We start from the raw sequence: 15,022 nt of genomic DNA, 5'->3' as shown, positions 1-15,022 counted from the left end.
CTTTGTGCACCAGATTTCTTTGTTATTACCTTGTAGAAAAAAAAAGTAAGAATGACCTCATCACTGTTCCGTACCTGTGCAGAGAGCAGAGCAGTGGGAAGGACCTAACAGGCTCCACCCACTACAGGATGCCTACAGAAAACTACAGGAGGGGGCGGAGACCAGACCAGTCACTCTGTACAAGGGGAGAGAGCATCAGTGAGCGGTCTTTATTTTCGGAAGCTCCTGCACAGAGACAGTCTCACACTGGATTGTTGCACAGATCTGGGCGAAATTCACGAAGCACGCCAAGATTGAAGGAAGAATACACATGACTCTTGTGTTTAGATATTTGGTTATCCCGGGATCCAGTCTTAACATGCCTTTTTTGATTTCACAGGAAGATGACATATTTTCCTAATGCCTCTTCTGCCCGGAAACCAAATGGCATTTATTGAATGGTTGGTAATCCGCTTGGTGTTCCTTGCAGGTGGATTCCCGAAGGCGTTGACTCATCTAAACCGTCGCTCTCATTTGTTTAGTTGAATGCTAATGGAAATGATAATTGCTTCTAATGGCACTTTGACTCTTGGCTGAAAAACACGAGCTTGTCATGGATGGGACAACATACTGATTTTGATCCAGGGGACTAGAGGAGAAAGTCCTTGAGTGGCTGCAAATACTGACCTGGGCATCCGAATGTGAAATCGGATTAGGGTCATCTGGCAGATATTTTATAGTTTGTAGTGTACATAAAGTGCAATGTTATAAGCATAGGCGTGCGCACAGGGTTCGCCGGGTGTGCCTGGGCACACCCTAATCACCCCATGTGGCCCAGATTCCTCCTGTATACTGCTGTACGGACGCTGTTTGCTGCTGTACCGACGCTGTCCTCTGGTGTACCGACGCTGTCCTCTGGTGTACCGACGCTGTCCTCTGGTGTACCGACGCTGTCCTCTGGTGTACCGACGCTGTCCTCTGGTGTACCGACGCTGTCCTCTGGTGTACCGACGCTGTCCTCTGCTGTACCGACGCTGTCCTCTGCTGTACCGACGCTGTCCTCTGCTGTACCGACGCTGTCCTCTGCTGTACCGGCGCTGTCCTCTGCTGTACCGGCGCTGTCCTCTGCTGTACCGACGCTGTCCTCTGGTGTTTACCGACGCTGTCCTCTGGTGTTTACCGACGCTGTCCTCTGGTGTTTACCGACGCTGTCCTCTGCTGTACCGGCGCTGTCCTCTGCTGTCCCGACGCTGTCCTCTGCTGTCCCGACGCTGTCCTCTGCTGTCCCGACGCTGTCCTCTGCTGTCCCGACGCTGTCCTCTGCTGTCCCGACGCTGTCCTCTGCTGTACCGACGCTGTCCACTGCTCTACTGAACTTCCGCTATTGGATTCCTCCCGCCCTCTGGAGCCTCCGCGGGGGATATGTCGGGGGCTGAGCTGAGAGCTCTCGAGTCGTGACAGGCTGAGGCGGGTGGGAGACTCCCGGCGCGTGCATGCGCCAGCGCCACCCGGGCCGCGAGCACAGACAGGCCAGCTCTGTGGCCAGTCACATGACGCGCCGTGACCGAATCACAGGCCAGCTCAGGCCTGTGGCCACATGACCCCCCCCTGCCCCCCCGCATGCCGCGCGGTAGATGTAATTGCGGTAACGCCGCCCAAGTAATGGAAACTGCGTTACTGCGAGGGTAAGAGTAAGGTAGATTACTCGTTACTCTCAAAAGGTGCCCCGGAGCCGCGGCAAAGGTTTAAAAGAGCCGCGGGTTGCCGACACCTGCTCTAGGCGCACGGTAAAAACGTAAGATGCCAGGAGGTAATGGCGATCAAAGCCATTCCTAAAGGTACCCTCGCTGACAATGAAAGGTTTTCTCTCCTCTGCAGGAAAGAAGTGTTTTGGATTTATTATTTTGGTTCATTATCACCCAATGGTTTGAGTGAGGACCTAGAAGTACGCAATGTCCTCCCGGCTGTCAGCAAGTTCCTTTTTGAAGGTGTATTTGGTTTATTGCAGCCACCTTTCAACACCTCCCAGTCCAGCTTTATCTTCAGTACTTCAGCACTTGATCCCATGCCACCAGACAGCAGCACAGTTCAGCTGGCTACACGTCATACCATTGGGTCTCTTTTTCTGTCATTAGCGCCTGGAACCAAGTTCTTTAATGCTTTAATCCTTTCACTGCCAGGGCCGTCTTTTTGCACACGTGTTTAACCACTGAGCCTCTTTCTGAGATTTGTTGTAAACAAGTTAAAAACTTATTTTTTTGCTAGAAAGTTACTCAGAACCCCCAAACATTATATATTTTTTTTTCTAACACCATAGAGAATAAAATGGTGGTCGTTGCAATACTTTCTTTCACACCGTATTTGCACAGTGGTCTTACAAGCACATTTTTTTGTTGTTGAAAAAAATACACTTTTTACAACAGTATAGTTAGCCCTTTTTTTTTTATATTGTGGAAGATAATGTTACGCCGAGTAAATTGATACCAAACATGTATCGCTTCGAAATTGCGCTCGCTTGTGGAATGGCGACAAACTTTTACTTAAAAATCTCCATAGACGACGTTTAAAAAAAATTCTACAGGTGGCATGTTTTGAGTTACATAGGAGGTCTAGGGCTAGAATTATTGCTCTTGCTCTAGCGATTGCAGCGATACCTCAACTGTGGTTTGACCACCGTTTTCATATGCAGGCTCTGCTCACGTATGCGTTTGCTTCTGCACGCGATTATTCGCGGGACGGGGCGCATTTAAAAAATTATAAATTTTTTCAAATTTATTTTACCTTTTTATTTTTTATTTTTACACTGTTCTTTGAAAAAAAAAAAAAAAGTTTTACTTTTATTCCTATTACAAGGGATGTTTACATTTACACAAAAAAAAGCATGACAGATCCTCTTAAATATGAGATCTGGGGTTAAAAAGACTTCAGATCTCATTATTACACTGAAATGCAATTAAATTTTTTGTTTAATTTTGTAATTTGAAAAAAAATTGGCCCTTTAAAGCAGAGCTCCACCCTAAAGTGGAACTCCCGCTGATTGGAACCCTCCGGTGTCACATTTGACACCTTTCACACAGTGAAACACAGCGATCGCTTGTCCTCTGCTGCGGATGGCGCTGGACTCCAGGACAGGTAAGTGTCCTAATATTAAAAGTCAGCAGCTGCAGTATTTGTAGCTGCTGGCTTTTAATATTTTTTTTTCAGCGGACATCCGCTTTAAGAGCTATGAGCAGAAGTGACGTTTTGACGTCGCTTCCGCCCTGCAATGGTATGGAGACGGTTTGGGGGCCGTCTTCCCCTCACTCGTCTCCATGCCACAGAGGAAGAAGGATCCGATCGCCTCCGTCGCTACTGACGCCTCCGATGAGCGGCAGAGGGGCGGCCTCTCTCCCGCCACCGATAAAATTGATCTTGCGGCGAACCTGCCGCAGACACCACTATTATCGTAAACAGGACCGCTCACTGAAGAGGAGGATACCGGGCCTATGGCAGCTAGCTGCTGCCATAACAAAGATATCCCTGAGCCGGTCTATCAGTGGTTAAAAAATTATTTTAGGCCTTAAGATTACAAAAAAAAAACACAAATCTTATCTTTTCTGAAAGCAGACACCGTAGAGAATAAAATAGCGGTAGTTGCAATTTTTTATGTCATGCGATTTTTTGTCGCCGAGGTCTAGGAAATACAAAATTTCAGTAAAAAACACACCAACGTGAATTGCAGGGCAAACAAACGCAATAAATTACCAAAATTTGGGTAAAATATAAAAGATGAGTTAATAGATACCCAACATGCCAAACCTTAAAATTATGTACGCCCGTGAAATGGCGACAAATTCAGTACCCTATATTTTCTGTAGGCGACGCTTCAAAAGCCCCCTATAGGTATCAGTTTAGTGTTAACGGAGGAGGTCTGGTATTAGAATTATCGCTCTCACTACAGCATGCGCAGCAAAATGTAACGTGTATTGCAATCGGCGGTTTCACGCGTAGGTGCCCCCGGCGCCTGCATTTACGTTCGTGTGTGTGTGTGTGTGGTTTTTTTTCTTTCTCAGTGCAGGCTTCCTTTAAACCCCATATTAATGTTCTCCTTACATGACCCTTTTGGCCTTTGACATTATTGGGAGTGATTGCGCTTTTATCTCTTTCCTGATGTCATTTTGATTATCTCCTGATGGTTCAGAGTCCGCGGCGCCGTATCCTGGGCCTCCTCTGAGCCAATTTTCCAGGAATCCAGGTTAGCCGACACGTGGCGTTGTGTTGTTTGTGCTAGGGTCTAGAGGGGAAAAGCGCGTACATAAATATTAGGATTTTGCTGCCGTGATGGAAAACCTCTTGTTTGCTTTGGATGCTCTCACGGAAATCTCCATTGTATACACACATTAGTTGGATGTTAACTAAGTCCTTTCCATTAGTAATAAGGTGTAAAGTTTATCCACATACTTAAGGATCTAATTTTCAAACTTGCTAAATTTCTCAGCTACTTCCCCGAATTCGGCCGACAGGCCTGATAAAGTTTTGAAATAATCAAATTCTTGGAATAGTTAACAAGTGTTGCGAAATGTGGATATGAAATATTTATAATGGTTAATGGGCATAAGAAGTTCTGGGATATGTTGCACTATATTACCAAAAGTATTGGGACGCCTGCCTTTACACATGAACTTTAATGGCATCCCAGTCTTAGTTCGTAGGGTTTAATATTGAGTTGGCCTGCCCTCTGCAGCTATAACAGCTTCAACTCTTCTGGGGAGGCCGTCCACAAGGTTTGAGTGTGTATATGGGAATGTTTGATCAATTTTCCAGAAGCGCATTATTGGTGTCAGGCACTGATGTGGACAAGAAGGCCTGGCTCGGAGTCTCCGCTCTAATTTATTCCAAAGGTGTTCTATCGGGTTGAGGTCAGTCAAGTTCCTCCACCCCAAACTCATTCATCCATGTCTTTATGGGCCTTGCTTTGTGCACTGGTGCGCAGTCATGTTGGAACCATAAGGGGCCATCTCCAAACTGTTCCCACAATGTTTGAAGCATGAAATTGTCCAAAATGTCTTATTTTACCATAAGGCCATAACCCAAGCCCCTAAGAGGGTCCACATCCACCGTTGGACCTACCAGAAGGGATTGTTTCCTCTTTGCCCACACAATCATCCACCCACAACCAGTGACTGATCCAGTCAGTGCAGCATTGTATCCAGCACAGTATAGATACTGTAGCTCAGGGCTCGACAAATCCCGGTCGCCATGGCGACTAGAAATAGTGTCTTGGCGACTTGGCTTGGAAGGTGAGCTGGCACCATCTGGTGGTGAGCCGTTGGTATTACAAGTTATTACCACCAGATGTGTGAGCTGGCGCCATCTGGTGGTGGCTGTTGATATTACAAGTTAAGCATTACAAGTTAAACAGCAATTTTAATGTCATTTTTCACTATTTTCACTGCCATCTTTATCCTAACACCCTAGAGAATAAAATGGCGATCGTTGCAATACTTTGTCAGGCCGTATTTGCGCAGCGGTCTTACAAGCGCACTTCTTTGGGAAAAAATTACACTTTTTTTTATAAAAAAATAAGACAACAGTTAAGTTTTTGTATTGCGTAGGCACGCACGAGTTGTGGGGTTTCCGAAAGAAGCCGAACATGCAGAGATGTGAGTCGGCTCTATACGGCGCCTCCGCTCTCCATGTTCGGCTACTTTCGGAAACCCCGTAACTCGTGCGCGCCGACGCAATACGGGGGGCGGGGCCTTAACCGCCGGGGGGAACAGACGTCAGTCATCTGGGTGACCTCCCAGATGACAATCCCCCTAGGCATAGAAACGCCTACTCCCGTGGGGAGAAGTAGATTGAAAAGGTGGATTACAAGGTACGTAAAGCATAAAAAAACAAAAAAAATTGCGGACTATACTTGTTACGAATGTAAGGAAGTTGGTCAGATATACATGTTATTAGGGTGAACCTCCGCTTTAAGTAAAGTAAACGGTTACTCAACTTATGGGTCAAGTCCTTCGTGGTTCTTTGCTTAGTCCAACTCACAAAGTTCTCGAGCTCCTCACATCCATGGCCCGGATTCAGAAAGAATTGCGCTCTATTTGCGATTTTGCCCTGCGCCCCCGCAAATATTTTGCGCTGCCCTCGATTCACGGAGCAGTAGCTCCGTAAATTGCGGGGGGGCGCGCCGGCAAAATTGCCCGGCGTAAGCGTGCGCAATGTAAATGATCCCGCCGGGGGCGGGAATCATTTAAATTAGGCGCGCTCCCACGCCGAGCGCATGCTCTGTCGGGAAACTTTCCCGACGTGCATTGCGGCAAATGACGTCGCAAGGAGGTCATTTGCTTCAAAGTGAACGTGAATGGCGTCCAGCGCCATTCACGTACGCAAACGATGTAAAATTCGAACGTCGCGACGCGCGAACGCCGGGTATAGTTTAGCATTGGCTGCGCCTGCTATTAGAAGGGGCAGCCTTACGCTAAACATGCCGTACGGAAACAACGTAACTTGCGTACGCGCAACATTGTGAATCGGCGTAAGTATGCAATTTGCATACTATACGCTGACCACAATGGGAACGCCCCCTAGCGGTCATCGCAAGAATGCAGCCTAAAATCTGCGTGGCATAAGAGCCTTATGCCACGCAGATTTTAGGCTGCAGTCGGCGTAACGAGTTCTCTGAATCAGGAGAACTCGTTACGCCGGCGCAAGTCAGCAATTGCGCTGCATAACTATGGTTACGCAGGCGCAATTGCTTACTGAATCTGGGCCCATGTCTTCCTCTTTGTCTTTTTTCCAAACACATGTTTCTTCCAAAAGCTCTCCAAGCCCCTCCCACCCATTTCCTGCGTACACCAACTTCCTGCAAAGAACTTCCGGTCTCAGTTATTTACATATCAATGGAGGGGGAAGAGCCTCTGTAAACGTATGCTGTTACTTAATCTAACTCTATATTATTGCAATAAAGTCACTATACAAATGTCCATAGCAACACAGAGGTGCGTTTTTTTTAATTTGGTGCAAGCTATGAGTAAATATGAATATATTTTCTTTTTTTTTTTCTTTTATCAGTTCCTCATTGTCCCTTCTATAATTGGAAGTACTCTTCTACATCGTATGTCAGATGACCGATGGGAAAAGATAACTGCTTGGATTTATGGCATGGGCCTGTGTGCCCTTTTTATAGTGTCCACTGTGTTTCATATAGTCACTTGGAAGAAGAGTCACCTACGGTACGTACCTTGGTATAACAAAAAAAAAAACATTTCACGGGAATTGGGAAGGGGGGGGTTGCAAAGGGACACTACTTCCACCTAAACATTGACTTTAAAGCTTTAAAAAAGAACAGACCGCAGTGAAATCTTGACTGAGGTTCTACCATCTTCACTAAAAAATATTGTTATTGTTGCTTGTGGCCTCCATTGGAGGTGATTTCCTCTCACTTCCTGTTCTTTCAAACAAACAGGAAGTACGGTAAGTTCCCAAAGGACACCATCTCTCCCCACAGCTCCACATCTCTCCCAGCCAGATTGTGTGGCCAAAGGCAGAAAAATCCCATAGGCACCATCCCATTACTTTCCATTTCTTCACCCTTCCTCACCAACATCCCTCCCAGCAGCTTAACAACCCTGGACAGCTCACCTCGGGAACCCCCCAACAGCTCTCTTCATGCCTCCACTGCCTATAGCTCCCCAATTCAAAAATAGAGCTTTGCTCCACAGTTCTGGTACCCTGCACCATTATAACCAGGCTGGCTTAGATTCTAATACCTTACTGACCCCCGCTCCCTTTCAGGTTAGGTCAGCAACTCCTGGCTCACATGAACTTCAGAAGCTGACCATGATACTGGTCCTCGGGCAGATCCCTGACTTCCTGCTCTTTATGAGCAATCCTGCCCTCCCACTTCGGGAGACCTACTGCGGGAGATCTCAGAGACTCTGAGGATAGGGTTAGGTCTCTCTTCTCCTGCACACATTGCCTTCTGTAATATCCTCCATACTCCTTCCCTGCACATACTGCCCACCATCATACCCTTCGTACTCTTCTTCTGCACATGCTGTCATACTTTCTGGTTTCCTGCACATCATACCCGCTAAAACAGTTCATCAGTATTGTGTCTTCTATCTTTCCCGTTTCGGAACCCGGTATACTTTTGCTACATTTTAGACAGTGGCCCAGATTCAATAAGCAATTGCGCCTGTGTAACCATAGGTTACACGGCGCAATTGCTTACTTGCTCCGGCGTAGCGAATGCTCCTGATTCAGGAACATCGCTACGCCGACTGCAGCCTAAAATCTGCTTGGCATAAGGCTCTTATGCCACGCAGATTTTAGGCTGCATTCTTGCGTTGACCGCTAGGGGGCTCTCCCATTGTGGTCAGTGTATAGTATGCAAATTGCATATTTACGCCGATTCACAATGTTGCGCGGGGCCTGTGTACGCAAGGTACGGAGTTTCCGTACGGCATCTTTAGCGTAAGGCTGCCCCTTCTAATAGTAGGGGCAGCCAATGCTAAAGTATAGCCGCAGTTCCCGCGACGTGAAATTTGAATTTCACGTCGTTTGCGTAAGTGATTCGTGAATGGCACTGGACGCCATTCACGTTCACTTTGAAGCAAATGACGTCCTTGCGACGTCATTTGCCGCAATGCACGTCGGGAAAGTTTCCCGACGGAGCATGCGCTCTACGCTCGGCACGGGAGCGCGCCTAATTTAAATGATTCCCGCCCCCGGCGGGATCATTTACATTGCGCCGCTTACACCGGGCAATTTTGCCGGCGCGCCCTCGCAATTTACGGAGCTGCTGCTCCGTGAATCGAGGGCAGCGCAAAATATTTGCGTGGGCGCAGGGCAAAATCGTTGTCCTGTGCCTCCCCAAATATAGCGCAATTGTACCTGAATCTGGGCCAGTGTGCAGTTTTTCCAAAGCTCAGATATCCAGCGCACACACAAGAAAGCCAGTTCAGCATAAATACAAGTTGCATCTCACTATTTTCTCCTTTGTTATCAATCGATATTGTGAATGAACCCCCCTGGGGCATTGCCACCAAGCAGAAAAATAATTGGCAACTTGCCCTGGCAATAGTGCATTATTTATCTAGCGGTAGATCAGTTACAGAACTCTCTAGATAAGCATTCTTTCCTTTTGTTGTTTCCAGGTCTATAGAGCATTGTTTCCACATGTGTGACAGAATGGTCATCTACTTTTTCATTGCCGCCTCCTATGCACCATGGTGAGTATTAGAGAAGTAATACATTGTTTGTGTAATTGTAATCTATGGGCTAGACTCGGTAAGGAGATACGACGGCGTATCTCCAGATACGCCGTCGTATCTCTGATTTGCGGCGTCGTATCTATGCGCCTGATTCTTAGAATCAGTTACGCATAGATTTAACTAAAATCCGACTGGCGTAAGTCTCTTACGCCATCGTATCTTAGTTGCAATTTTACGCTGGCCGCTAGGTGGCACTTCCGTCGATTTACGCAAGGAATATGCTAATTAGGTAGATACGCCCGGCGCTATTTTGTTACGTCGTTTACGTTAGGCTTTTTCGGCGTAAGGTTGCTCCTGCTATTATGAGGCGTACGCAATGTTAAGTATGGACGTCGTTCCCGCGTCGCATTTTGAAATTTTTACGTTGTTTGCGTAAGTCGTTCGCGAATAGGGCTGGATGTAATTTACGTTCACGTCGAAACCAATACGTCCTTGCGGCGTACTTTGGAGCAATGCACACTGGGATATGTACACGGACGGCGCATCACGTGAATCACGTCGGGTCACCACCCAATTACATAAAACACGCCCCCCTCATCCTCATTTGAATTAGGCGGGCTTACGCCGGCCCCATTTAGGAGGCAAGTGCTTTGTGAATACAGCACTTGCCTCACTTACGGCGGCGTAGCGTAAATACGATACGCTATGCCGCCGTAACAATGCGCAAAGCTACCTGAATCTAGCCCTATATGTTTATTGTCCTTACTAAGCTCAATTTGGTGTGTTTTTTGTGCATAAGAGGTTTTTCAACACAAATCCCATTAGGGGTCACTCCACCTAGAACTAATATTGTTGCAACATTTTCAGGATCTGTTGATCTTATCACGGGGGTTGAAACAAACCATATAATACACAGACCGTGGAGATTATTAGTTAAAATATGGAAAAAAATTATTTTATATATATATATATATATAATATTCCATAAGAATTGTGATAGACCAACACAAAGTGGCACATAATTGTGAAGTGGAAGGGAAATGATGAATGGTTTTCACAATATTTTACAAATAAATATGTAACCACATAGTGGTGGATTTCACTTGTTTTTTGGGATTTAAGCGCTGGACTGCATGAGCAATACTGCATCACTGGATTTGGAACTATTGCAGCACTGTCATCTAGGGTTGTGCTTTCCTTGATTCACTTTTGCACTGAACTTTTATACTTGCCTCGTTATTTGAAGTCGCTTTTTGTATTTTCATCTGGCACTCATCGCATACTCTTCACTGGATTGTTTTTTTCTATGTGGTGATCACTTATGAAAAACTTTTTATTTATGATGTTTACATTTGTTTTAATATCCGCTTGTTTATTCATATTATAGCATGTGAGCACTGCACATAGTTTTATTGATTTTGGCGCCTTTCCATTCATTGTGATCATTATTCTATATGTCTATGGGGACACTACAGGCAATGTCAGCTTTATCCTTTTGAACACTTTATTGTTTAGCTACTTTTAGGTAGTATCACTAATTTGTAGGGTTGTCCCGATACCGATACTAGTATCGGTATCGGGACCAATTCCGAGTATACTTGTACTCCCGCAAATGCCCCTGATGCCAAAATAGAATACTCCCCCCCCCCCCCCCCTCGCCGCCGCTAAGCCGCATCCCCGCTGCCGCCGCCGCTTGGTTAATACGGGCGGGGAACATTACAGCTTTCATTTGAATAGCTGTAGTGTTTAGCGCCGCGCTGCGTATGGACACTCCCCCTTGCTCGGGTGAACTGTCCAATCCCGAGCAAGGGGGAGTGTCTATACGCAGCGCGGCGCGAAACACTACAGCTATTCAAATGAAAGCTGTAATGTTCCCTGCCCGTATTAACCAAGCGGCATCGGCGGCAGCGGGGATGCGGCAGCATGTAGGTAAGGGGGACATGGCTGCATATATGGGGGGGACATGGCTGCATATATGGGGGGGACATGGCTGCATATATGGGGGGGACATGGCTGGATATGGGGGGGGACATGGCTGGATATGGGGGGACATGGCTGCATATGGGGGGGACATGGCTGCATATGGGGGGGGACATGGCTGCATATGGGGGGGGACATGGCTGCATATGGGGGGGGCATGGCTGCATATGGGGGGACATGGCTGCATATGGGGGGGGACATGGCTGCATATGGGGGGGGGGACATGGCTGCATATGGGGGGGACATGGCTGCATATGTGGGGGACATGGCTGCATATGGGGGGGACATGGCTGCATATGTGGGGGACATTGCTGCATATGGGGGGGACATGGCTGCATATGGGGGGGACATGGCTGGATAATGGGGGGGACATGGCTGGATAATGGGGGGGACATGGCTGCATAATGGGGGGACATGGCTGCATAATGGGGGGACATGGCTGCATATGGGGGGGACATGGCTGCATATATGGGGGGGGGACATGGCTGCATTTGGGGACACATTTAAAAAAAAGTATCGGTATTGGCGAGTACTTGAAAAAAGTATCGGTACTTGTACTCAGTCCTAAAAAAGTGGTATCGGGACAACCCTACTAATTTGTATAATACTTTGTATTTTTATGTCACGTGGTTTTCAAGCACAGAGTAGCGCAGTTCTTTCACTTTCACATTCTTCCCGTTAACCACCAATGTAAAGCAATATTTTTCCCACAAACCCCCAATGAATTAGTTTTAGTAAGGATTCATCGAGGCCTGACATTTTTTTATGGATTTCTCTGGGACAAAAACATTAAGAGAGGTTGGTTTAGAGGATCCACAGAAGAGTTTCACAATGTGATTTGCAAAGGCTGGTTTGAGGGGGCATTGGGAGGGGAGGCCACCTACAACCCCCAATATGTACTGAAAATGTCCCTTTGTTTTTTCCTAGGTTAAATCTACGTGAACTTGGTCCTTTGGCTTCTCATATGAGGTGGTTTATCTGGTTAATGGCAGCAGGTGGAACAATTTATGTGTTTTTGTACCATGAAAGGTAAGACTATTTTACTTCATATACAAATCATTAGTAAGACCTCATCTGGAATATGTAGTTCCGTTTTAGGCAACCACTTTGATTTGTATGTTCGATTTCTGGGTAATTAAAAGAGGCGGAAAGTTCCCCATGTGAATTCCCAACTTTAGGGTGATGGGGTCTTCTTGATTGTTATAAGAAATGCAGACTATTCTCTTTATAGACCGTGCTACCTATGAGGACTTGAATATGATATATCAAAACTGTGGTGGCATTGGCTGTTTGCACGTGAATCAATAACAGCATATTTTGTTGTTTCAGGTATAAAATAGTTGAATTGCTCTTCTATCTAGCAATGGGATTTTCTCCTGCTCTAGTAGTGACATCAATGGTAAGAATTCATCATAACTAAACTTAAATTTGTATTGCCACTTCTAAATGTTTTATGTGTTTCTTTTTCAGAGTTTAACACCAAGCAGATGTAAAAAATACTAAAGTACAGTTTTATATTTGTATTAAAAATGTCATCCGATATTTGTTTTTGACAAATGCTGACAATGGATGTGCTGACTGGAGAAGAGAGCACAGTGTGTTTCTTTTCCTTCAGTGTCCAATCACAGGCTGGGAGCAGAGATGTGACCTAGCTGTATTGCTTATCTGCAAAAGAGAAAAGTCATCACCAATTTATCTCATATATGTCTTTCAATTGTGTATTTAGTGCGTTGCCTGGTGTTGAATTTTAAAGTGTATGTCTGGGCAAAATAGAAAAAGACCCTGTTGATGCCCTCAGAAATCCAGTGAGCTCCTAATCTGTCCACATGTCTATTAGGGGCGCCGGACTCACAATTGTCTTCCGGCTTCTCCTCCCTGTCAATCAGGACAGGAGGGGGATCGGGTTTGCCGGGGGGAGAAGTCAAGGAAGCCATGTAGGGGTGAATGTGGGGGGAACCGTGCCATGGAGAGGCTGAGTGCGGGGGGAACCGTGCCATGGAGAGGCTGAGTGCGGGGGGAACCGTGCAGTGGAGGGGTGGGTGCAGGGGGTACTGTGCAGTGAAGGGGTGAGTGCGGACCTGGGAGGTTTGTTTGCCACCCCAAAAAAAAGTTAAGCACCAGTCGCCACTGGTCCCAATGCAGGAAAAGGCAAAAAGTCTTGTTCCCTATCATGCCAGTTCACACCAAGTCTGTGCTGGTAAATGTAATAGACCAAAAGGGGCCAATTATGAGAAGTGCGTTGTTAGAATTTAGATATTTTAATGAATGAACAAGGTTTGTGGTAAATTAAAGGAAAAATAAATATTTTATTGATGTGTTTATTACTTTTCTCAAAGTCAAATTTGCTATACCTTCCTTACACAGAACAACACGGAAGGCTTACAAGAACTGGCTTGGGGAGGCCTCATCTACTGCATGGGTGTTGTCTTTTTTAAGAGTGACGGAATCATCCCCTTTGCGCATGCCATCTGGCACCTCTTCGTCGCCCTTGCAGCTGCCGTGCATTATTACGCCATCTGGAAGTACCTGTACAAAAGTTCGTCTTCAGATTTGATCCGACACTTATGACGAAATGGCGCAGAGAAGAAACACTATATCAGTATTACTTGACATGAAAAAAGAATGTATGATAAGGCAAGGGAGGTATTGTGTTATAACAGGAAATAATGCACTGACGTATCTGGTTCTCTACAACATACTGTGAAAAAGATGTGAATCTGAATAGCAGTTAGAATTGAGACCTATTCCTCAGCCAATATTGTGCCCCTAGCTGGCCTGTTCTAAGGCTCTTAAGCTCGGTATCAGCCGTTAAGTACTCAGCTACCAATTAGGAGGGTGTTCTGTATCATATAATGGGATAGAAGTGTTGGCCATAGCTACCAGTCAGCTTCCAGCTGTCTTTTTTTTTATTATTATCAGTTCGAGTAATTCCAACCAAAATGGATATATCCATTGTTGGTAGAGGCTGGTAAGTCCAATGACACATTGGCTATTGCCATTTGAGGGCTCAAGATTTTAGTGCAAAATATTACGAAGTCTGCCTCCTTGCTTTGGTCATTACAAAGGCTTGTTAGGAGGGGGTCTTGTTCCTTCTGCTGCTCCCCCCCCTCTGTAATGTAATATGTGAATAAATATAAGCTGGATGAGGCTGGGAACTTAGGTGCAGATGTCTTGCCACTGGAGCCATTGGGAGAGGAGAAGCCGGTGGGTGAATCCTATAACCCGTACCCACCCAGACAGTAATGCCAAGGTTTCTTGGTCTTAATGGTCGCCGATTGGTTGCTGTGGTCCACACCTTTTGCTTTCCCTTTCTTGCGGTTTTACAGAACACGCCCTGGAAGAGCCAGTCCAGCTGAGTTCTATCAACCGGCTTACCTAATGTTTACAATGCAGGAGATTCTTTTTTTATCAGCCGTTTGAGTATACTTTTTAAACACAGATGTATTTCTTTACAAAGGCAAATTCGAGCATTTCAACGTTTAAAATGCCAAGATTTAAAATAAAATGAGGGTATTTTCTTTCCTCGGTTTCTACAAGCACTTAGAACGTAAAAACTATATATATGATATCAAATACATACATTCCAAACGCTAAGTTGCGTATGCTTGAAAAAAAAAAGAGGGAGGCTTTTTTGCACAGTGGTAAAGCGAAGGAAATTGTTATGAATACCGACCAACTTGGGGGTGTTCCCTCCAATCATGGAAACCTTGAAGGCTGTATAAATACTGTAAAAAATGTATTGAATGTTGGTACTGCAACAGCTGAGTATTTACACCACTGTTTTAGAAGAGTTTGGTAAATGGCAGAGGTTCTTAAATCGGTACATCCTGGAATTTTAAAGAGGACCTGCCAGGATGGGAATATGG

General features: G+C 45.8%; 1 protein-coding gene across 2 annotated transcripts in view; it reads left to right on the top strand.

The window, feature by feature from the left end:
* MMD (monocyte to macrophage differentiation associated) overlaps nt 1-14,678 on the top strand; it is a 58,864-nt gene extending 44,186 nt beyond the window's left edge. For both annotated transcript variants that reach the window (XM_040330684.1, XM_040330686.1), the window contains exons 3-7: nt 7,033-7,193; nt 9,120-9,194; nt 12,084-12,185; nt 12,486-12,555; nt 13,521-14,678. In XM_040330684.1, coding sequence (XP_040186618.1) covers nt 7,033-7,193; nt 9,120-9,194; nt 12,084-12,185; nt 12,486-12,555; nt 13,521-13,724 — 612 coding nt within the window. In that variant the 3' untranslated portion in view covers nt 13,725-14,678. The remainder of the gene's footprint in view (nt 1-7,032; nt 7,194-9,119; nt 9,195-12,083; nt 12,186-12,485; nt 12,556-13,520) is intronic.
* The last annotated feature ends 344 nt before the right edge of the window (nt 14,679-15,022 follow it).

This window comes from Rana temporaria, chromosome 12 (genome assembly GCF_905171775.1).
Source record: "Rana temporaria chromosome 12, aRanTem1.1, whole genome shotgun sequence".
Classification (NCBI taxonomy): Eukaryota; Metazoa; Chordata; class Amphibia; order Anura; family Ranidae; genus Rana; species Rana temporaria.
This window is presented reverse-complemented; position numbering and strand designations above follow the sequence as displayed.